At 42.5% G+C, this 23985-nt stretch overlaps 1 protein-coding gene across 3 annotated transcripts in view; it reads left to right on the forward strand.

Moving 5' to 3' along the window:
* Psd3 (pleckstrin and Sec7 domain containing 3) overlaps window positions 1–23985 on the forward strand; it is a 517630-nt gene that overhangs the window by 14515 nt on the left and 479130 nt on the right. For all 3 annotated transcript variants that reach the window (XM_087216715.1, XM_004848243.4, XM_021261216.2), the window contains 2 exons: window positions 11123–11213; window positions 12195–13215. In XM_087216715.1, the coding sequence (XP_087072841.1) occupies window positions 12451–13215 (765 nt within the window). In that variant the 5' untranslated portion in view covers window positions 11123–11213; window positions 12195–12450. Of the gene's footprint in view, window positions 1–11122; window positions 11214–12194; window positions 13216–23985 lie in introns of those variants that run through there.

Below are 23985 nucleotides of genomic sequence, written 5' to 3' on the forward strand. Positions count from 1 at the left end.
TCAGGGAAAGTTGTAAAGCCATGGTGTTCTTCAGAAGCACAGACAGGGAGTGAGTCTAAAAATGGCCCCTTAGGGTTGCAGTATTTCCTAATGTATGAAACAAGAGAATGGAAAACCGTTAGCAGTGGGAGTACAAGAGAATAGGGCTCATAAGAAGGTCTTGAGGCCAAAGGTCTTGAAGAAACATGACAGAGTACATGGCCTGCCTGAAGATCCACAGTTTATAGTAACCTATATATGGCCCTGAGAAGTTCTACAGTAGAGAAACAGACCTCACTGTGTAACTCAACATTTCCAGAACTCACTTGATCAAAGAAAGTTTTAAAAATGTGTTTATTATAATTTCACTGAACACAATAGGTAAAACATTGTTCCAGGGTACAGAAATCCAAGTTCCCTAATGAAGTATATAATACCCTTCAGGTTCTAGCTCTTCCACTGCCTGCCTCAAACTTTATATTTCCTTTTACTGAGCCAAACTACCCAGGGCTCATCTGTGGCCTTCTGCTTTCCCTGGAGTCTGCAGGCCTCAGCCTGCCCTGCAAACCACAGACCTCATGGTTTCTTTCCATGTTTTTGCTTAGGCAAAATCCCAGTGCTCTCTCTCACCACCTCTTTCACTGACTCATTTCTAGTTATCCTTTGAGATCTGGTTAGTCAGAATCACCCAAGAAGACATGTTTGCCAGAGATGTTTTGTAACTTTGAATGAAGCCATATATTGAGAAAAATAACTCACTCAAACATAGCAATGTCCATTCTATAAATTGATTTCTTTTATATTGTCTCCTTTAGTTCCTGCTTCAGTTCAATTCAGTGCAAAGCAGATACTGTTATGATCGTCACTGAGGATCAAAAAGCTTGAGTGACTTGCCTAAGATCACTCAGTCAGGAATGGCCAAGACAGGGGGTTCCCTCGGCAAAGCCCAGGCCTGCCAGTACCAAGGGTGTGTGACTCAAGACTCACTAGAAACAGAAAACTCAAAACATTTCAGTAGCTGCTTTTAAAACAAACACACTAACTGCTCCTTCCTCCCATCTCTATCAAAGGTCATTACTGCCACCCCCTCGCATGGGTCTCTGACCCAGAGGACAGTGTCTGGGTTGAAGAGACCTCATTTGTACCCCGCGCACACAGTCTCTTAAGCTGCTGCTCTTCCCAATTTTCCACTTGGTTGGATTTTTTAAAAAGAGTGTTCACTGGGTTTTTTCCTGTTGCTAAATGCAAAACAAACAAAAAGCACATTCACATGTACACAAATTAGGACATTTGTTTTAGATGCAAATATTTGTCGTGATGATGAGCTGGAAAGGGTGAAACTAGTTTTCTTAATATGTTCTAACATCATTTACTGTATTTCAAATGTTGAAAAAGACTACAGGAAAATTCTCTAGCTACTACTGTAAATACCCCAAGAAACCTGAGCTGCTGTAGGACTCTTTAGTTCCCCACCTTCTTGACTTTTGCTGAGTTCTCCTACAATGTTGGGGGGTGATAGGGATTGTTCCTGGCCTAGTATGGTCCATTCTCTCCTCCTACAACTTTCAGCCCATCTCAGGAGCTGCTGGACCTGGACAGACTGTCTACATGGAAGCAGCCTGAGAGAACCACATGCACTGAGATCTTAGGAGTATCGTAAGTTTTCTTCTCCTAGACTGTATTGATCAACTTCCTGCAACTGTAACAAATACCTGAGATGATCAACTTACAAGGAGAAAAGGTTTATTTTGGCTTCCAGTTTTGGAGGTTCCATGCCATGATGGGTTTACGGTCTATGGCAACACATCATGGCAGGAACATGAGGATGGAAAGACCACTCACCTCATGACCAGGAAGTGAAAGAGGCAAAGAGGATGGGGCAGGGTCTAGAGAACACCCCGCTGACCTGAAGACCTACCATGGGGCACCACCTCATAAAGTTTCCACTGATTTCCAATAATGCTACAGGCTGGACACCAAGCCTGTAACACATGGGCTTTTGGCAGACCCATTCCAGATCCATACTCTAACACTGAGGAATTTATATTTTAAAGAAGAATCTACCCCCACCTCAAAACCAATGCTTACTCCAGAAAAATGACTGTGGAAAGGTAGAATTTGTAGTTCTATGGCACCTTGATGGACATATCTTTGAGGCCAAAGAGACCTTCCTGATATCTTTCAAATTGTATCTGATGGAAGGACCATTTTCTTTCCCACTTATAAGGCCATCCTAATTCCAGGGGAAAATGGGTGATACTAAGCTGAAGAAGAGAGCCTCATACAGATGTGTTAAGTGGAATAAGCAGCCATTTTATGTCATTTAAACAGTTGCACAAACTTAGTGAAAAGCATCCTATTTTCAAACAGTTATACTTTCAAGTGTTGCTTTCTGCCTTCTTCCCCTACTCTTATTTGACATGGCCTTTTAAGGCAAATAAGGCGAGATTTCCTCCTGAAAGACAGATAACATGCATGATAAGCACACATACTCACAACCTGTCCATATCCAAGCAAGGTTGTCAAAACCACTTGATCTGCCAGACACAGATGTACGAGGTTCACATGCCCAACTTTGTACCTGTCCCTTAGTGTGACCTTGTCTTTGCATGACTCAGAGCTCCATGTCAACTTCATTCTTTAACCAGCAAAAGAGGATACAGTATGTTTCTCAGGAAGTATTTTGATTTGTGTCCCAAAGGACCACAGCTTGAGCATGGCAGAGAACAGCATGGAAGTCAGGCCAACCTGGACTCAAATCTCTCCCCTTCCTCTTACTGGGACCAATGCTTGGTCACGTTAGCCTCAAAGTCCGCATCAGTGCACCTGACACAGAGCACTAGTGCACCCTGTAGGAAATGCTGTCTGTGATGCCCTGGTGTAAGTTGAGTCCATAGCCATCTGGAATCCTCTTGCTCATGTCTAGCACAGTGAAGAAAAGCAGCTTTTGCCAGAGGCTCAAGAAAAGTTTGTTGGGCTGCAGAACTGAATCACTTATTTTGACACCCATGCTGCTGGTGAAGGGGGAGAACAGGACTACAATCCAGTTGAGGCCTACGGTGCTTTCCTTTTAATCACTCTTCTCCAAATCAAAGCCTGCACTTGTCTCCAGTGGGTGGCCTTCCTTTCTGGAAAGAAGTTAAGAAATATAGCAAGAGACTGAGGTGAAGGTAGCTCAGTGGTAGAGCACATAATTTATGTGAGGCCCTGGGTTCAATCTTCAACACGAAAGGAAAAAAAGTACAGAAGAATCTCAGAAATCCCACAACCCCAATGGACAAGTGAGGATCCCAACTATTATCAGCGTTTATTACAATCTAGATTGCTACCTTCTTTTTGCTTAAGGGACCACAACATGCCTTTCTTAGGACAGAAGTTGAATTTAATACTGAACCAGGTAACTGGTTCTTGACTTTTGAATCACTCTGCTATTGCAGGAATTAGGAAATAGAGCAAAAGGGCAAGACTCCCAAGATGAGCTGAGGATTACTGTTTTGCCTTCACAGCATTCCTGCAGAACCATTATTGGAGAGTAGTGGCACCAGGGTAAATAGTAGGTGCTTAATATACATTTAGTAATTTTTTTTAAACCCAATAAACCTTCCTTCATTTCTTTTTAAACACTGCTTCACAAGGAGGAGTATTTTGAAGGAGATTAATGTCAGTGTGTCTTTTACTGTAGTTTTGTTTAGATTACATTTAAAAATATATATTATATTTTTATCACACCTGGTACATGTATTTATTGCTGTAAAAAAGAGTGAGTGAGATATAGGAAGAGGTTAAATGATAAATCCACCTGATCAACAAGAACTTTTTCCCTTTCCTATTCATTTGCACAAGTGTTCTGAATGCACTTCCACTTTGAACAGCCAGCATTCACCAAAAACAGCACATTTCTCATTCTTTCATTTTAAAGAGGAGTGAGGATGAACCAAACAAGGAAATTATACAATTTTGGGCTTAAATCATTTATAATTTGTATAAACTTTTAAGGTATAAATAAATGACAGAATAAATGAAATGAGCTTTCATCTATCAAAGATTATAAAATATTAATTAATTCATTTAAAATCAAATACAATCAGAAAAAAGCAGTGGTCAATTTCACTATAATCAAGTTAGAGTCAGGAATATGAACACTGGATTTTTTTTTAATTTCTCAAAATCACTTATTTTGTACTTCTTTTTGTTCTATGTAACATTCATGTAATAATACACTTGTTCTAGGGATATGTGATTACAAATAAAAATATTTATCCACAAGCCCTTAAACACCATTTCAACTACTAAAATGTCAATGTTAAACTTCTGGTTTTAATGAAGAAACATTTTAACATTAAAAAAATAAATAAGCACTGGTTTATTGTTCAGGTTGGTACATCTGATCTAACTTCATATAAAAAATACCAATATACTGTTCTGTTCTGAGTTTTAATTGACCAAATGTTTTACTCATGGGTAAAGAGTTGCATTATCCAAACATTATTTGGATGGCTTTTGAGACTAAATTGGAGTTACAGGAAAAGGAAATTTCTAAAGCCTTTTCAGACTTCTTTCTTCCCTGTCTTTCTTACATTCACCAGAAGGAATAATATGTGATTGGCATCAAAATGAATGTTCCTGGCAAAAAACATACTAGACAGGGGAGTGACAGAGTGGCTGGCAAAGATCTTATAGAGGTGGAGGGGTTTAGTCTGGATGCAAAAGGCAGAACATTTGGTTAGAGAGGGAGGATGAAGGTGGGAGAGGTTCTAGCAAGGGCCTGAGTCTAGGCTTTACGTGGTGGGTCTGAGGACAGCCCTGCAGAGGCAGAATCACACAGGAGAAGGGAACAGTGGGAGAAGGGTTGAAAATAGTACAGAAGGTCCAGGCAAACTATCCTGGAGACATTGGTGACAGCTGGGAATAGGCATGACCGAGCTGGGGTCTTGGAGGATGGTTTAGCAGCAGTTACAGAATCAGCGGATCAGCAGGGGTAAGCAGTGGAGGACTCCAGGTGGTGGGAGGGTGAGCACAGGTTTGGCTCAGAGAGGCACTGGAATGGAGCAGCAAGCACTTCAGAGTCTGGCTGAGAGATGGTACAAACTGGGTTCAAGTGCTGTCTTTGCCTCTTGTTAGGGACCTTGGGCAAAGTGCTTCTTCCCTGGGACCTCAGTTTCTTCACCATGACAGCCTGCTGAGAACAAAATTGAGTAGCACGTGGGAAACACTTGGCTCAGGGCAATACTGGATAAAACTGCACCCGTTAGTGAGGTGGACAGAGAGGGGCCATATGTCCTTTGGTCATTAAATGTGCTCCTAGGAGCCATTTCCTGCTCATCTAACCAACTTGCTATGAAGGCTGCTTCCAGGAAACACAATGATGTGGAGGCGACCTCACAGAGGGACAACCTGGAGCCACAAGAGGTTTCGTGAATATGGCTGAGCCTGGGAGGCTCAAAAGACAAACGACTTACATCTCCATCTTCACTCAAATCCCAACCTCTTCAGCACCTCTTGTGTAAAGAGGGACGCCTCTGCCTGGCAGTGAGGACACAGTCCCCAACTGCCTGCCCCTACTTAGTGTGACGGGCTTCAGAAGCCCCAGCAGGAAGGGCTGGCCATCTGCTCTGACACAGTACTGAGCACTTACACTCCCCACAACCCAGTGCTCTTGTCTGCTCCAGCACTTTTTCCATTCACTTCAAAACTGCCCGCCCGTGGGATCAGATGCCAGGGTGGGCACATATCAACTCAAAATACAAGGGATCGCTCAGAACATGCCAATGTTCTGTGTGCATGGGCAGGGTGGGGGACAGTAAAGGAAATAGAAACAGGATGGAAATGAAAGACTCTCTCAGATGAGAATGTTTCCCAAGCTTTCCCATCTGGTTCTTCCATAAATAACCATCACAAGGAGACTATCTGACATGGAGTCATCTCCTACGGCATGAGTGGGCTTGCTTTTGGGGGAGAGGTTAAAAAAATGGTGACAAGGAAGTTAGTTTGGGGAAGGATGAGGTTCAGAAGTTGAAGGGATGCTGTGTAAGATAGATAAAGTTGGCTCCTGAATGCACTGATTGGGAAGCAGTGTGGCCTCTTTGAAAGAATAAATGTAAGAGCTTGGAAGACTTGGGGCTGCATGCACTTAATTCCTGGGTCACTTTGGGCAAATAGTTTATCTTCTGCAGACTTCTGTGTCTTTGAAGCAGAGACTCTGATATAGACCATGTTCCCAGAACTAGAAGAAATATATTCAAAATGTTGAAATCCTCACTCCCAAGTTGATGGATGCTATGAGGAGGTGGGGCCTTGGGCAAGTGATTCGATTATGGCTCTAGTCACCATGGATTAGGTCTTTTACCATGGGATAAAAGTGGTGACCAGAGGGAGACCCCTTACCCCTCCACCATATAAGGCTAGAGCAAGAAGTCACTGTAATCTGCTGGCACCTTGATCTTGGACTTTCCATCCTCCAGAAGTGTGAGCAATAAATTTTTATTTTTATAAATCACTTAATCTGTGTTATTTTGTTATGATATTTTGACCCTGACAGTAGCCATCATCATCGTCACCATTATATTATATCAAACTCACTACGCAGCAAGTTTTCTTATAATAGTGGAAGGAATTCAGCTTCAATAGGGAAGGTGTTTCACTGGCCAGGAGAGAGAATATGCTGGAATACCCTGAGGCCTGTTTGGTGAGGCACGAAATGCTTATTCTTGGCATTGCTGACTGTCCCAGGTCGTATCCTTCAGTCTGACCCGACGTCCACCCCCTGGACATGCCTTCTCTCCCTTCACCTCTTCATACCTCCCTGTCCACTCAGGTTTCACTTCCACTAATCTCTCTCCAGGTCCCAAGCCATAGCCCCACCTCTCCCTTGTCTCTTGTCTAGGGATGGAGGGAGAGAGGAGAGAGGAGGGGAAGGAGAAATAAAAAGGAATAAGGTGTTATATGTGTATGTACCAGTTCCCCATGATGAATGTATTTGTTATGTATTGCCAACATGTACCGATAAAAAATAAAGGTATGCAGTTTATAGCTGGGCATGTTAGCATATACTTCTAATCTCAGTACTCTGGGAGGCTGAGGGCAGGAGGATGGTGAGTTCCAGTCCAGACTGGGAAATTTATGGACTTAGCAATACCCTATCTCAAAATAAAAATTTTAGAAGTGGGCTGGGGGTGCAGCTCAGTATGCAAGCCCTAGGCTCCATCTCCAGTATCAAAAAAGAAAAAGAAAAAGAAAGCAGTCGTTTTCTAAACATAATCCTTATAGCAGGAGAGAGCTGTAGCTAGAACCCCTGTTTCATCTTCTCAGACTGAATGGCCAACCTGTCCCAACAAAACTGGGCACAGTGACTTTGGAGGGCTCAGTCTAACTTCCAGCGGTGAGAGAATGGATGAGAATTAGGAGATGGAATGTGAGCCTGACTTAAAACTCAATGAAATATTTCCAGAATTCTTGGGATTTCCTGGGGCTTAGGCCTCTAAGACTTGTTCACTAGAACAACCGCACCTTGGAGAGAAGTCATTTTCTTCTATTCGAGCAACATGTCCTGAGAAGGTACCATTTTTATACTAGTTTGAATCAAGTAAACTTTTAGAAATGTTAGAGAAACAACTGAGAGAAGATTCTCAGATGAGCAGCGGCAACACTTGTGGATGGGTGAAGCCTTCCTGGGTACCAGTGTTAGAGACAGGAAGGACAGACAAGGACACAGCAGCAGTGGAAAGAGCCAGACTTAACACCAGTACCAACCACTGCCCTCTCTATGTGGCTTCAAGCAAGGTACTCCATCTCCCTCTCCTCTTTCTGCATTTCTGAAAGGAAGAGCGAGCGTGCCGCCTACTTGCCAAGGTTGTCATGAAGTAGGAGTGAGAGGAGAGAATGCTCTGATACATTTCCAGAATGCCCACCCTCTCTCCACTCTAGATTCTAGAATGTTCCTCAACTCTCTGGAAGCCATGGGAAGAAATCATTAGCAGAAGTGGATTGCAGCTTATGCTGTCTGTTGTTTGCATTCGCATTTTATGAATAGCGAAGTTGTGGTAGAAAAACAAGAAGTAAACATGGAAATCTTTCAGAGTGAGAAGGCCTGCTTCTTAAGAGAAATCACACAATGATTTAGTTAAGGATTATTATTAATGAAATTATTATACAACTTAAATTTGTATTTACAAAGTGCTGCTACACAGATTATGCTCCTTGATTTCCAAAGCAATTCTGTAAGGTAAAAAGAGCAGAAATGTATTTAGCATTTTTACAGGTAAGTTACCTAGGCTCAGAGACCTGCTGTGAGTCACAGTTAATAGCTGTTTGCTGCAGAATTCAAAGCCAAGTCTCCTGACATCATGTCCATTACTGACACTCCCACATTCCAGTTAATTCCTCAGCTTTCAGATGTTTACTGTTTAGACAGGAAGCATAAAAACACTCATGTGATTACCCACTGCTGAGGAAAAAACTATACATGATTGAAAACTACAATTAAGGTGTGAATCTTAAAACCTTTACTATAGTAAAAGACACATTGTCATTAATCCCCCTCAAAATATTTCCCTTGATTTGAACAAACTTATCCCATCAACCTTACCATCTTCTGAAACAGCGCTGGATGTCCGCTTTTGTGAGTATCCTTACTTAGCTATGCTATTGTGGCTGCCTTGATGTCCTGAATTGATTCAAAATACTTACTTTTTATGGTCATTTTGACTTTGGGGAAGATTAGAAGTCACACAGTGCCAGAGCAGATGAATACAGTGGATGAGGACACAACACAGTGCTTTTATGAACCTGCTTTTCTGCGAGATGTCACTCAGAAGCAATACTCACCAGGTCTTTTTTTTTTTTTTAATCACATCATAAAAAAATCTCAAAAGAAGATGTCCTTAACTTCTTCAGAAAGTGACAAAAACAGTGGCATAAATGTATTCAAAGCAAGGGAGAGTATTTTGAGGAGGATTAATGGCTAAGTGTCTATTGCTATAATCATTTTTTTAAAAATTTAAACATTCTCTGTGTGTTTTGATCACACCTCATGTACATGCGTGTTTTATAAAACAACTCCTGCTGTTTGCCTGAGTGAATCAATTTTCCCAAGGCCTTAAAAATGTGTGAGTACATTGGGTCCAGGGATTTAGCTCAATGGTTCTGCCACCTGTCCTGCAAGTGGAAAGACCTGAGTTCCATCCCCAGTACAAAAAAATGTGTAAGTACAAATTTTAAGAGTAGCTAATAGTTATTGAGAACCTATTATATGCCAAGTACAGTGCCGTTTTACATAAGCCTTTTACATATACCTCCACTTAAACCTTATGACTGCCCTGTGACACAGGTATTGTTACCTAATCTTTGGGGAAACTAATCATCAGAAAGGTTAAGTAATTTGGGCATGGTCACACAGCCGCCAGTGTTAGTAGAACTCAGAGAAATATCTGCCTGGCACCAAATTGCTTGCTTTTAATCACTGCACTATTTATGCTATAGCAGTAATGCATGTTCTCTGGCATTTGCCCCCGCTTCTCATAAAAACTCTAACCCCTTTATGTCCCCTAATATTTAGAGTTGTCTTACATGTGTCCTCAAAGGCAGCTCGCCTGTGGACACTTAAATGTCATCCACCTCTGCTGTGTACTTCTCCTATTCCAGCCCACACGACCTGGAAGTGAAATACTTGGCAGTAACCGCCCCTATAATAAGCCCACAAATGCAAAGGAAGCAAGGAGAGAAAAGGGTGCTGGATATACCCCTACCACCACCTTGGTGACTTTGGTGCTTTCTTTTCTTTGGAAATAGGACAACTGAACTTCTAGTCGGAAAGAGACAAGGAGTTCAAAAGAAACTTCTCACCTCATAGCTCTTTAGTGCCCATGCCTACTTGGGCCAGTTGTCCTCAAAAGATAAAGAAACAGACTCAAAGATTTCAAACATTCCAAGAATGTTTTTAGGCAAACTATCCTAGAGTACGCACCTTTAAAAAGAAAAGAAAACAAGCCAGGATTTAGCTCAGTGGTTCTGCTGCCTGCCTCGAAAGGACAAGGTCCCTCCCGAGCTCGACCCTGGTACTGAAAGAAAGAAAAAAAAAGCCAACAGGCTGGACCTGTGCCTTTCCCCTATGAAATGAGTTGTTGTCCTTCTACCTGTGGATGGGCCATCAGCTTTTTTCTGAAAACCAAGCCCAAATTTTCTATAGAATCACAAATTCAGCAGATTTTAGGCCCCCCACCCAAGCACAAAAATGTCCCTACCTCCAACTAAAGTATGCCTTTCACATGTGGGCCAGCACTCTGCTTCTTTGAGTGTGTACTTTTAAAATTCTGCCTAATAAGTCCCTCTATGCCTCTTCTTTTAAAGAAAGAAAAAAAGGCATCAGGCAATTACCTCACCTCCCTGAGCACTGCCAGAGCCGGAGGCCCTTGCTGTGTTGCCCGGAAGGTGCTACCTGAAGCATCCAGTACAATGTTCTCAGCACCTCTGGGGGCTGAAACAAAATGATTCCTTCTCACCACATCCCTGTTCTATTTGAAAACACAACACCTCTCATTTTTGGCAGTTCACTTGTCAACAAACTAGTATTTGTTGAGCAATTACAACTTAAAAGCAAGTTCTTCCATAGGACGGTGTGAGAATTACATTAAAAAGATGTGAACCTCACATAAAAAGAGATGATATCATTTACATAGTGATGAAAATGAGTATAATCTATCAACATGCAATTAAGCATGGGCATAGTTTTGTTTTGGCGGATATTCCCGTGTATTAGTGTTGGTTATGATTGTCACAGTGGCTTTCCTTAGCCTACGGGGCTAGTTATATAACCTTGAATGAAAAAACAGTGTGAGAACATTTTTAAAAAGAGAATTGACTTAGGACCCCACTTGGCCACGCTGAGCACATCCAAAGACTCTGCCTGGGCAGCAGTGACAGCCAAGGCCTCCTCGGAAGGCTGCAGTTGCTGCCCAGGTGCAGAATGGTGGGGAGCCAGGGAGGGAGAAATAGCTCAGGCTCCACAGGAGCTATGGCGAGGGGAAGGAACGTCCTGGGCTTCGTACTCACTGTCTCAGAGGACGATTTCCGTGTCCTCTTTTAGTCAAGGTATTTCACATTGATAAAGGCAAGTGCTTTCTCACCCCTTTCTTCTTTCCTCCCCCAGAACAAGGTCAGCACTAAGGTTCTTGTCCACTGAGAGAGATACTGAGCCCAGGGAAGCACTCTGAATGTGAGATACTCAACTGAATATGCAGGTGAGTTCTCAATTTCCTTTTGTTGTGCTTTTATTTGGCTATACTTTTCAATTACCTGTTATTCTGTGCTGGAAAGAAGTGGTCCTCATTTTTAAAAGCAAAGGAATGCTATTGTCTCACAAGTAAAAAAGGCTAAATCTTTTAAACGCCCTCTAGGGTAATGTATTACCTGTACGTGTTTTTCTTTCTTTCTTCTCTCTTCTTTTTTCTTTTTCATCTTTATTATTTCTTCTTTTGGTGGGGCCAAGTATCTTAGTTTGTTTTGTGCTGTTATAGCAAAATAATGCAGAGCAGACTGTTTATAAAGAACAGAAATTTATTTCTCATAGTTCTGGAGGGTGAAGTCCAGGATCAAGTCACCAGCATTGGGTAGGGTCTTGCTGCACCCACACGTGGGGGAAGGCAGAAGGACAAGCTACTGAATGTCACACGAAGCCTCCATTAGAAGAGTCTTAATCCATTCACGGGGGAGGAGGCCTCCTAGCCCTTGTCCAAAGACCCCACCTGCTGATACCATTAAATTGGCAACACCTGAATTTTGAAGGGGACTTGCTTAAACCACAGGTCCAAGCAGAGTATTTTGAGATGTAACTGTGGGATTCTTCCTGGAGAACTCCTGAATCACCAGTCTTCAAAGAGCGGAGCTCTTCAATGTTCAAAACATTGAAATGGTTTACAGCGGTTATGTTTTTTATCAGAGAGGTCTTCAAGGTAGAGAAAATAATACAGTCAGAGTAGATTCAATTCAAAGTATTCTTCATTTCTGAAGTGTGCTTCATTTCTAAAGGACATAGTGTCTGACAGGTGAGACCCCAAGTCACTGTTACAGTTAACACAAAACCTAGGCCTGAACAATGAAATGAGTAGTATTTCCATTTCAAACACAAGGAAAGGTGTAGTTAAGAAACAGGAATTCCTTCTAGACCCACACAGGTGAGAGCCGCCAGGTCTTCACTGCCCCTCTCCCACACTCTCTTGCAGATGTTTCTCCACCCATCTGTGTGCTTCTGTGATTCTGGGAAGTGAGCAAAGTCCAGTTCCAGACAGACACCATCCCCACGGCCCTCCCTGGAGACTCCCCTGGGTGCTGAAGGTGTGTTGTTTGCCTCCTCAGGCTGTCCGGGGAACCATGGGGCTGAGTCATGTCTGCCCACCGAGTCTGCTCTTTGCATCCCTGGGCACTGAGGTCTGAAACTTGACCCTGCCAAGGACCAGCCCTACCCGCTTGGAGGAGGAAATGGCTGAGCAGCCCAGGCAACAGCAGCTGAAAACTTCCTTCCTCTTCATCCAGCTGCAGGGCCCCCCTGCCCGAGCTCTCTCCGCCCAGTCTCCCGCAGCTGCAGCCTCCAGGGCGGCCCCAGGGGGTCTGGAGGAGGGACTCGTTTCCCCAAGTCCCAAGACAGACTTCTTGGCAGGCTGGGACCTCAGGCGCACACAGGGCTTAGCTGCTCCCTCTTCAAGCCTGCTGCATGAAGACGGCCCTGGGAAAGAGGAGCCAGCGGCTTTCAGTTGCTTTTCACCGAAGAAGAAGGAGGGAGAGGGAGAATCTCGGCGCCAGCAGGAGCACAGGGATGTAAAAAGGTGTGGTGTCTGCGGATCCCCACACTGTGGGCGTTGCCTGGCCCCTGTGTCTAGGAAACTTGGACTGTCATGCGGGCTCCCTAACCCAGCTCCTGTCATGAGCCATGGAAGCAGCACACCCTCCGTGGACTGGAAGTGCTGGCCAGTTCTTTCCGGCCCCCAGGACCTGTGGGGCATGGACCCCCTGTCCAGGAATGCCATGGGATGCCCACCTCCACAAGCCACCCCGGGCCCTGTAGCTGACAGGGGCCAAAGGGCCATGCTGAGAGGAGGTGCCCAGACCTTTCAGAGACTCCCAGAAAGCTATGGAGAGGAACCAGGTACGATAGTACGTGCGACAAGGGTACAGCTCTGCAGATACTGCCCGGCCATTCAGACCAGCAGGAGCTACCCGGCCCCGCCAGCCACTCTGCCGCTCCAGGTAAGAACCCATGTGTGTGCCTGAGTCCCAGGCTCCAGCCACTGTCTCAGCACAGAGGATGCAGACAGGGACAGACGTGCCCAGCGGGGCTCCCAGATCTGACCCTAGGTCTCCACTTTGCTGGGATGGCCGAGGTCCCGGCCACGCAGTTTTCCACAGCCCCACCTGCTCTTAGCTCTTTTCTCTATGCTCTGCCATCTTTCCAGCCTCTTGCAACATTTTATTTGCAAAGAATAACTATTTCCCAGGATTTCTGCCAAAGGAGGGAGAGAAAGAGTTGAGTAAAGAAGTGTAAACTTTTAGGGGAAGACAAGAGGGCAAGACGAGGAGGTACCCAGATGTTCTGGTGTCCCTGTGATGTGCCGGCCATACACTCCTTGTCTTCTCCTGTCCCTTTAATTCTCATCACCATTCAGAAATCTCCAACTTCAGATGAGGAGGTCAAGATGTGATTAGGCAAAAGTGAACCTGTTTTCCAAGGTAAACTCAGGGACAAGAAGGGAGGCTTCAGTAAGTTGTGCCATTTCCAGAACTGGAGCACAGCCTTGGAATACTGGACCTCCATCCTCGGCCACTTCATTTCCTAGGGCCCACATCCACACCCTTCTTCCGCCTATCACCAAGTGGACATGCATTTCCAGGCGTGAGCCCCAAATCCCATCAGGAAGGGAAAGCAGCCCAGTGCTGTCTGCAGGGCCTGGGCCCTGAGCACAGTCATGCCGGGTCTTTGCTAGCATCTTGTTCTCTGTATTTCTGACCTGTCCTCACCATCCAGCTCATGTATATTACTCTCCAAACAAGGGTATGAAATTTAAAATTATGCTCTCAGATTCCATTTCCTAGCAGCATGGACATCTTGCACACTTTGTGTGTGGGTGGGTGGATGCTAAAGGTGGGAGGGAAGGGGCTGTTGGGGTTGCTGGGAAGGTACCGAGAACTGTATGAAATTCACAGCATCAACGTGGGCCTTTCCTCGGACTTGGAGGTGATGTTGCTTCATCCAGATCCTGTCCCTGTCTTCTATATGCTGCTGTACCCTCCCTCTTTCCCTTTTTTTTTTTGTTTTTTAGCAGAGGGCCTACATAACTATAGTTAAGACCCAGGGAGAAAAATTGATTCTGAGTTTCCTCCAGAGGGAAGCTTTTAAAAGAAGAGAGCTAGCATACTTCCTTGAGAAATAATTTACATTCCATCTTAGTTCTCATAGCTCTCATTTCCTACAGGGACTTAAGAGGAATGACATACTTGTGCATCACTGCCCTGTCTCTGGATTAGGGTCACACGGTCGTTGTTTGTGTATTTTGATGCTGCTCCGATGGCCTGAAAACCCCATCTTTCCTCCCTCCCTCCCCACTTCTTTGGGGATGTAGCCCAAAACCTCAGAGCTGCTACCATTTCTCTAGGGAAAGGTGCTTTGGGAATTGGCCCAGGACTGTGGATCTCAGCCTTGGCAGCCTTATTTGGCCTCCTGTGTAACTGCACACCCAGACATCCATCCTACCTGAAGGTTATCGAATCCCGGAAAAGACAGAAGCCCCAAGTCCAAATGCTCACCTTGAGCAAGTCTCTAAGAGTCTCAGCTTTCCCATCTTGAAAACCCTGGTCCTGCCACCTGCTTCACGGTTGCTATGGAGATTTGTGTAACAGAGTGTTGGGCTGGTGATAAGGACCCTCAGCAGTTCTGTCTTGAGGGAGAGAAGTGGAGAAGCAAGATCAGTAGGATGCCAGGCAGGACTAGGGAACCCATGGAGTCAGAGGTCCAAGTATAGAGTGACCCCAAGGCCTGGGGAGGAAGTCGGGCTATAAAAGCTTATCCTTGACCTTGATGGTCACATGTGATTCCTTCTGCAATGGGCAGAGATGGGAGTTATGAAATTAACTCCTTCAGATGCACAAGTACTTCCAATGCTTTCAGGCTATTGTTAACCAGATGGCCCTTGCTGTTATTGAGTATTAGAAAAAGGAGCAAAGTTAACAAAGATAGTTTTCTCATCTGTCCACCTTTGAGTAGATTAAGGTGCCCCTTCCATTTGAAATGTTATGGAGAATTACACAGTACTTTCATATTTGAAAATTGAACCATATGAGTATCAAAAGGCTGATTAAAACATTTACTTATCAAGTACAAATAGTGAGACCTTGGTTACTCACAGTAGGAACTTGAAAACAACGTGGTCAATTATAGCTATTAAAGTGAAGTGTTGGATACATGTAAACAAATTTTATTCCTATATACATATCATAGTGTTCAGGTCCTTCTGTGAGCTTTCCCAACAGAAGAATCTGGATGTTACCAGTAAGCTTTGTTCTTTGCTGTGCTCCAAAGTGGTAAATTTACTCTCTCACTGTTAAAACCTCATGGGCTCCAGAGTGAAAATTATTGACTTAATTATTGACATCCATGTATCATAAGAAGGGAGGGCAGCAAATCTCTTAATTTCTAATTTATATGTCTGGGCATACGTAGATATAATGGTAGCACTCTATGACCTAGAAGGCTTCTTTTGCACTATTTCTTCTTATTAAAACCTCAAAACTGTGCAGTGACACCTGGCTACCATCCCCATTTCACGATGAGGAGACAGATGGATGCTATAGATGTGACCAACTCTAGGACTCAAGACTATGAAGCACCAGCCTAGGGCTGGACCCAAGTGTTCACCAGGAGCCCAGCCCTCTCAGCTTCCTCTCCTTCTCTTTCTAGCCGGTGAGATTTCCCAGAAAGGTAACTCAACATTTCCTGGGGCCTGGTGTTTGATGCTGATCCCCTCATTTCTCTAGGGAAGAGGGTGGGAGAAATGCCCGCAGGAACAGCAAGTCCAGTGACCTGGCTTTGTGTAAACAACTACAACCAACTTTCTAGAAGCGACAAAGGCCTGAATTTGGAGGACATGGAGTTCCAGCTGAGGGTGGTGCCAACTGACGACTAACATTTCCTTTGGTTCTTTGGCAGTGTGAGTCAGAAATGTTCCATGGTCTGGGACCACAGGCTCTCCTAACATCTCTTAAATTTCATGATCTACTGCTCCTCAGTGGGGACCCAAGGAACTGTCAGCATTTGACTTGAGAGCTAAAGGTACCAAAATGAAGATAACAGATACAACTCAAAAAAGGAAAACAAACACACAAACAAAAAACAAAACAAAAAAACTCTACCTATTTGGAAATCTCCATATATTAAAAAAAAAAACTGGGTTGTCAGATTACATATTTTATATCTTAAAATAGCAGTGACTTTTTTTTGAGACAGGGTCTCATTTTATAACCTAGGCTGGCCTTGAACTTGCAGTCCTTCTGCCTCAGCCTCCTGAGTGCTTAGGATAGCAGTGATTTTTTGATAGCTAATTGGTGTTAGAAAATTGGTAGAGAATATATTTTTAAAATTTACCCAGAAATGCCATTTTTCACAAACCCCAAAACATTTTCACCTATAGCTTTAAATTTCTCCCAAATTTTACCTCTCTGTTTTGGTCTTCCTTTTTTCCATTCTGTTTCACCATACATCCTCAATTCAATCTCTTTTTTGAATTCTCTTCATCAACTTCTAGGAGTGCTCATAGTTTAGAAAACAGGGAGAATGAGCCAGGCACACAGCGAGTCCACAGAGGTTTGTACGAGAAGGAGTGAGGTACATTGTTCATTAATTTAATGAATGGAGGAGTTGAGGTATAGGTCTATTTTCTAGGCAGGTCCTATGTAGTGGACTAGAAAAAAATGCAGTTCCAAACTTTCTGTGTCTTGGATTGTTATTCCTTAAAATGAAACCAGTGTCTGAAATACAAATCTGTAAAGTGCATTAGATCTTTGTACAAAGTTTTTATTTAGAGTAAAGTTCACTGATGCTGGTGTTCAAGAGACAGAAAAGGAGATTGCTTCTGTCGACTAACTAGACTACCTAGCTACATGGCCTTTACAAACTTTTTGAACAAAGCTCGCGTGTCTTACATGCTCTCTGAGGTCTTTTCAATTCTGAAACTCTACCATAACTGTTCATCTATGATCCAGAAAAGAAGCGAGACTGTTTAATGGAATAAGAAGATTCAAGCACTTCATCTACCTCAGCTTGTCTGTAAACATTCATTTTTCTGTCGAATGACTTCAGTGTGGAAAATGTACATACAGAGTGGGCATGTGGGCCTTTCCTAGGGAGCACTGGGATTTCAGAAGAGCTAGGAGCTTAGAGATAGGAAAGAGACAGGGCCTTCTTTCAGCAATAAATCCTAGGGCTGGGATTACAAGCTGTCTGTACTCTGATTGATATTTCCTTTTCTCTTTCTCCCTTCTTTCCTTATTTTTTCCTTCCTTAATTTTCTTTGTTGCTTTCTTCTTCTTCTTTTTTTGCAGTACTAGAAATTGAACCCAGTGAGCACTCAGCTATATCGCCAAACCTCTTCTATCATATTTTGAGACAGTCTCGCTAAGTTGCCCAGGCTGGGGTCAAACTTGTGACCCTTCCACCTCAGCACCCCAAATAGGTGGAACTACAGGTGCACCCCACCACATCGGGATATTTCTTCTTCCTACCAGATTCTAGTCTGAATACAATTTATTGCTGCAAGTTGAACACTGGCCCTTGGTCTACTGAACTCTGAGGAAATGAACATTTACAGTAAAACTTCATTATACAATATATTTTCATTTTTCTGCCCTGTGATATTTTAGAAACAATCCTGCTCAAAAGCAATAATCTAGATAATTCTGTCTTAATTTTAATCTTCCCTGCTGAGTAATTCAGAATCTTTTGACAGAAATTAGAACAAAGAGAAAGCATGCACAAATACTCGTATAGAAATTTTAATAGTGATATAGATAAATGTGCAATGAAGCATCCCTTTGAAAAGATCCTGGTATTTAGGAGACAGTATTGATTGGATTGCAAGGCTTATCTTCAGTCCATTTCACACTACATTGGCTTTGACACAGATGTCTTGATTTATTACTGGAGTAAATGAAGCTTGAGTTGGCAGAATGAGTTTCAATTCTTCCTCAATGTGTGCTTTGTCTCAGTGTTTCCATGACAACCTTCTCTCACTCCTCCTCTCTCCTTACCCTTTCCTTCCACATTCATACAAGGAGTCCTATGGAGCCTGTAGAGCTGTTACCCTCAAGAAATTGCAATCATGGCAGCACTTCAGTCTGCCTACAGGAAGAAGGTGGCAGAGAGTGGTGGACACCCTTACAGCTATGTGTTCCCATGATGTAGAAAAGCAACTGGATTGGGAACCAGGACCTGGGGGTTCTGTCCCTCTCTCCAACCCAAGACAGCTGAGGGAGAGCAAGTCTCTTTATTCTGGGTCTTAAATACTTATCCATTTCATGAAAAGATTAGGCTGTCTGGTTTCTTCCCTTCCTATTCCATTGATTCTCCTTCCCATCCATTTGTGTCTGTACTTATGAAAAGGCAACCAAGCCACAGCTTTTGATGGCAAATCTTCAAAAGTTCATCATATTGGGACTGGGGATTTAGCTCAGTGGTGCCACCACCTGCCTCACAAGCGCAAGGTCCGGAGTTCGATCTCAAGTACCCCCCCACCCTGAAAAAAAAAAAGTTCATCATATTGAGAAGTCAGTTTGTGCGGGCAAACTCCTTTATTAGTAAAATTAGATGGCTTTCCAGAAGAGAAACAGGAGCTTAATAAATTTTAAATGCATAGATAACAAATTTTCTAATCCTGAGTATTCAATTAAGTTTGGTCTGAGAGATTTGGAATCTTTATTTTTCTCTCTTTTTTGTATTAGCACATGTTTGCAATACAGAACAAATACAGTTATCATAGAAAGTTGACACATAATGCATATTAATTCTTTTTACATCCTCTTCCTCTCACCTCCCTCCCCTCTCCCTAAAGTTGTATTTTTATAACCATATGCGTAAGGGCAGGGTCTCACCGAACTCAATGACAGAGATGCAGATGACCTTAGGACCAAATGGGAGTGGGGACTCCAATGCGTCAAATCTGTTTTCCATCTCACCTCTGCTGCTCTCTGCCTTCCTCCTCTATGTTCTCTGAATCCCTCATTCTCTTTCTGCCCACCTGCTTACTCCACTCTCTCCTGAATGTGGCAGAGTACACAGCACAACTTCCAGGTTTCCATGTCTTCCCTGTAGAAGACAGTCCAGACAGGACTGGAATCCTGCAGGCCTAATTCCTAAGGGAAGAGGCTCCGCAGCCCTGTGTGTGGTGGGGGCACCGTTCACAGTGCTCTGTCAGCGGGTGAGGGCCTGGAGGTGGTTCTGCCATGTGGCTTGATGAAGGGGCAATGTCTAGACTCTGATGGAGACCAGAGACAAAAGGAGCAATAAGGACAACCAGCCCCATGAGTGCCCTAAAACTCTTTCACAGGGTTGTCACTAAAAGTGATTGCTTTGTATAAATGTCCTATCACAGCCCTCTCTGATTTTAGGGACCCCCAATTTTAGGGCCTTTGGGAAGACTTTTTTTTAAAGATCATCCACACCCCTGAACTAAATACTGTAATGTTTTAGAATCAAACCATTAACTGATGTGGTTTATGAACAGATTCACTTCCACAATCTGCTACTAGTTAGGATATGGCTAAATTTTTCTCTTTTAAAGCTATGTCTTCCTTGGAGATTTCTAGAGACTACAGGATTTGATAAGATTTATGTGAGTATAAGTCCTTCAGTGAAAGTGAGTTGTATTATAAGTGGGTTAGCATTGAGGAATCTGCATGTGTTCTCTTCACCTTTACAGCAATTCAACTGGATTCCTAACCCAGTATTCCCAAAGTCAGAACAAACAAACAAAAGGGTAAAGATAAGCCACATTCCCTCAATTTGGTTATACTGTTCCTTGAACTGACCCATATGAATGAAAACCAAAGGTGGACCAATGAAAGAACAATGAATGCACAGAGTTAATATTGCTGGATTATTACAAAGCTGTATTTTTTAGGAAGTTCATTTTCCTTCATTTAAAAGTAATCAACAGCTGTGACTCTCTTTTAGCTGCCCTTTGTGTTGTGCATATTTCCTGTGATTATATTTAGTAATTTTAAATTTTTGGAATTTAACTTTCAATTTTCAGGATGCGTGCTTTTGTACTAACCTTCCAATTACCAGGTCCAGTAGATTATGAAGTAAAAAGCCCCAGGAAACTATACAAGCAGTTGCAATGTTTTATCATTTGAAACTCTCACTTAATGTGCAAGAAGCTTGGTTAGTCTTCATTGAGCTCTGCACCTTTGTGTATGGTGAAGTAGCAGTTGGCACGTCAGCCCATTTATCTTGTGTCATAAGAAGAGAGGATTTAGGAGAGTTTATATATACTCCATCTTCTTCTATGAAAGATTTTCACTAACCTACATCAGTAGCACAAATAATAAGTAAAAATAATAGGGAAAGGTAAATAGTGATAAAGAAACAAGTCTAGGATAATATATAAATAAGAATTGAGTTCACAAAAAGATCAGATTGAAGTCAGAAAAATTTGAAAGAATATGCCATAAAAACCTACAGAGCTGGTATATTTGAAAGTCAAACTTGGCTTTGAGCTTTCTAACTGCCCCAGCTGAAAAAGATACATGGTTCACGTAGTTCTAATTGTGAAAAGAGTAAGAGGGAAGGAAGAAAGGAAGGAAGGAAGGAAGGAAGGAAGGAAGGAAGGAATTCTTTAACCATGTTTAACAAAGATTCTTTTAGAAAACTGAATTTTTCTTGCCTTTTTAAGTAACAATTTTAAAAATCAAGAATAAAAAGTTCTGTAGCATGTTTTATTACTTTTCTGTCTCCTTGAATATTCTGCATATATTATGATTTGATAACATGTAATCACCATAACAACAGGTGTTACTGGGACCTTCAGACATACAAGATTATTTCCTTGTACACTTAAACCCTTCCTCTCCATCTCCAATTGCTCTGCTGTCTGAATTCTTTCTGCCTTTTGGCAATTCTTTAGTTTCCTCTGTGCTGACTCATCCTTTCTCACTGTTACTAGAAGTATGCTTACCTCTAATATATTTCCCTATGCTACTACAGGCCAGGAAACTATATAATAGGTTTGTTTAAATTATTAAAATAAATTAAAGTTTGTTAATTTTATTTATTTATTTATTTATTTATTTATTTTGGTACCGGGGATCAAACTTGGGACCTTGCACTTGCGAGGCAGGCGGCTGCACCACTGAGCTAAATCCCCAGCCCAAAGTTTGTTAATTTTATAAAACAGAAATAAAAAGGCTCTGTGTGGGAGGTTTAGTGACATACCTATATTAGCTACTTTTCTCCTCATTGAGACACAATACCTGACACCACAACTTAAAGAAGGAAAAGTTTACTTTGGCTCACAGTTTGTGGAGGTTTCAGTCCAGAGTCAGCTGGCTCCAAGGCAGGGCAGCATGGCAGAGGAGAGAAAGCTCATGGCATGGTGACAGGAAACAGACAGAGATCAAGGGAGCAGGGAGACAAATACACCCTTCCAGGCCATGCCCAAATTGACCCACCTCCTCCAACCAGGCTTCACCTCTGAACATCACACCCAGTTATAAACCCATCAATGGACTAATCCACTGATAAGTTTCACCCCCTCATGATCCAATCAACTCCCAAAAGCCCCACCTATGACCCCATGAGGTTTTGGGGGGACATCTATATATAAACCACAACATACGTTCCAGTAGGAGCAGAGAATGATAAATAAACAAGACATGAATAGAATGACTTCAGATTCAGAATATAATGACAAGTGCTTGGGAGAATATAAAAGAGAAGGAAATAAAGAGGTCAGGGGTCTTAGAATGAACAGTGATACAGAAGGTGTCATACAGAAGGTGACATTTGAGTTGTGACTTGAATAGCAGGAAGAAGCCATCTACAGGAAGATCAGTCCTTCCACATTAGGTTGGTAGGGCCATACTCTGTAAGGCCATCCAGGCTAGTGAGTTGTCAAGCAATGGGCGGTTGGAATTGTTGGAGCATCAATCCACAGCAGAATAAAACTCAACTCATTGAGTCATGAATTTAGCATGGTGGTATTTTCATGCAAAATGGATTTCTCCACTGGTTCAGGCTAATGATTAAGGATTGGACCTATGGCCAAGGAGTTATAGTGGTAATTCTCTTTGGTTAAGCTTGCTGACCTAATGTTCCCCCAACAGCCAGAAATGCTCTCATAGACTGAAAATCAGCTATATTCCATGTGTTCAACAACTTACAAAATAAATAAATATTTTCAACTTAAGGGATTTCTACTTCTCATGTCATTTTAGAGAGTGGATGCCAAATTTCTTACCTTTCTCATCTTCAATCTTTTTCAGTAAGTGAACTTTTCCTATACTTCTCTACAAACTATCCTTCTACCATCCTTCAATACTGTTTTCTGAACCAGTGATGAGTGGTCCATTCACCTTATTGCCCATTCATTGCATTGTTTTATTTGTAGTCTCTGAAACTCTTTGGGGAAAAAAACAATACAGAAATCTAATTAAAAGCTGCATATTAAATGTGCATGCAGTAATCATATTGTTGACTACCTGTCAGTTACTCTATGTATTATTAAATTAATTTATTACATGTTTCTTCACAAATCATAAAGCAGAGACAGAACATTCTTCCTGCTTTCTATAAAGTTGAGGTTTAAGGCAGATAAGCATCTATGGGAATCAGTATTTTAAGACATACAAAATGAAGTATCAGCAGAATAATTATAAAGGTTTATTACTTGAAGTAATACTCTGTGTAGCCCTACAGGAAAGTGTGACAAGAAAGTTGTACAAGTAGCTTTGTATATATTTCTAATTGGAGGAGATAAACCACTAACTTCATTCCATTTAATCAGAGAGAGATACCCAATGGAAGTGGACTTCAGGGCTCTCAGAGTGAAGATAAGAAAAGTGAACTGAATTGAAAGAGTTTAAAGACCATTTGAGTTCACGGCTTCTCCTGAGTTCATGCATGTCTTAATCACTCCCTTGTTGCTGGGAGACAAGACTCAATACACACATCTTACAAGAAAAGAGGTTTATTTTGGCTCCTGGGTACTAGAGGTTTCAGTCCATAGTGAGCTGGCTCCCAAGCAGAAACAGTATGGTGGAAGGGCCTGGGCAGAGGAAAGCTACATGAGTCATGGTGGCCAGGAAAAAGAGAAGGAAGGAAGAAGGACCAAAGAAGGAGATAAACCGTTCCAGGTCATGGCCCCTGTGACCTGAATCTACCCCGGCCCCACCTCCTAACAGCATAGTCAGCTGCTGAACTCGTTAGTATGGACATGAGGACAGTGCATCCCTCCTGTGATCCAATCACCTTCCAAAAGCCCCACTTCTGAGAGTGGGAGAGTTCTGGAAACATACTCGATCTAAACCATAACAATGTATGAATTTCATTATTCATTCTAAAGGAATGTAACAATGATGTGACTATACATACATAGAGCGAATTTTTTTTTCCAGCTTGAAATGTAAATTTTCTGGCCTGTAACTATATACACTTTACCTAAAGGTATAAATGAATTACAAATGATAAACTAGTAGGCTGGAGATTTAGCTCAGTGGTGCCGTGCCTGCCTCGCAAGCACAAGGTCCTGAGTTTGATCCCCGGTCCTGCAAAAAAAAAAAAAGATAAACTAGATATATGGAATGCAACAAGTTGTCATGAAAAGTACATATTTCAGCATGAAAATTTGCATCCTTTAATCCAACACTGGAGAATTTGAAATCAGAACCAGAAAAATTGGACATAGTTCACCATGGTTACACATTAGAGGGTGGTAATATCCCAGTGGACTTGGAAAGTTTCTCCTGGTCCCGGAA

Source organism: Heterocephalus glaber, unplaced genomic scaffold (assembly GCF_053883595.1).
Source record: "Heterocephalus glaber isolate CG9 unplaced genomic scaffold, H.glaber_assembly_v1.0 deba00001460, whole genome shotgun sequence".
NCBI lineage: Eukaryota > Metazoa > Chordata > Mammalia > Rodentia > Bathyergidae > Heterocephalus > Heterocephalus glaber.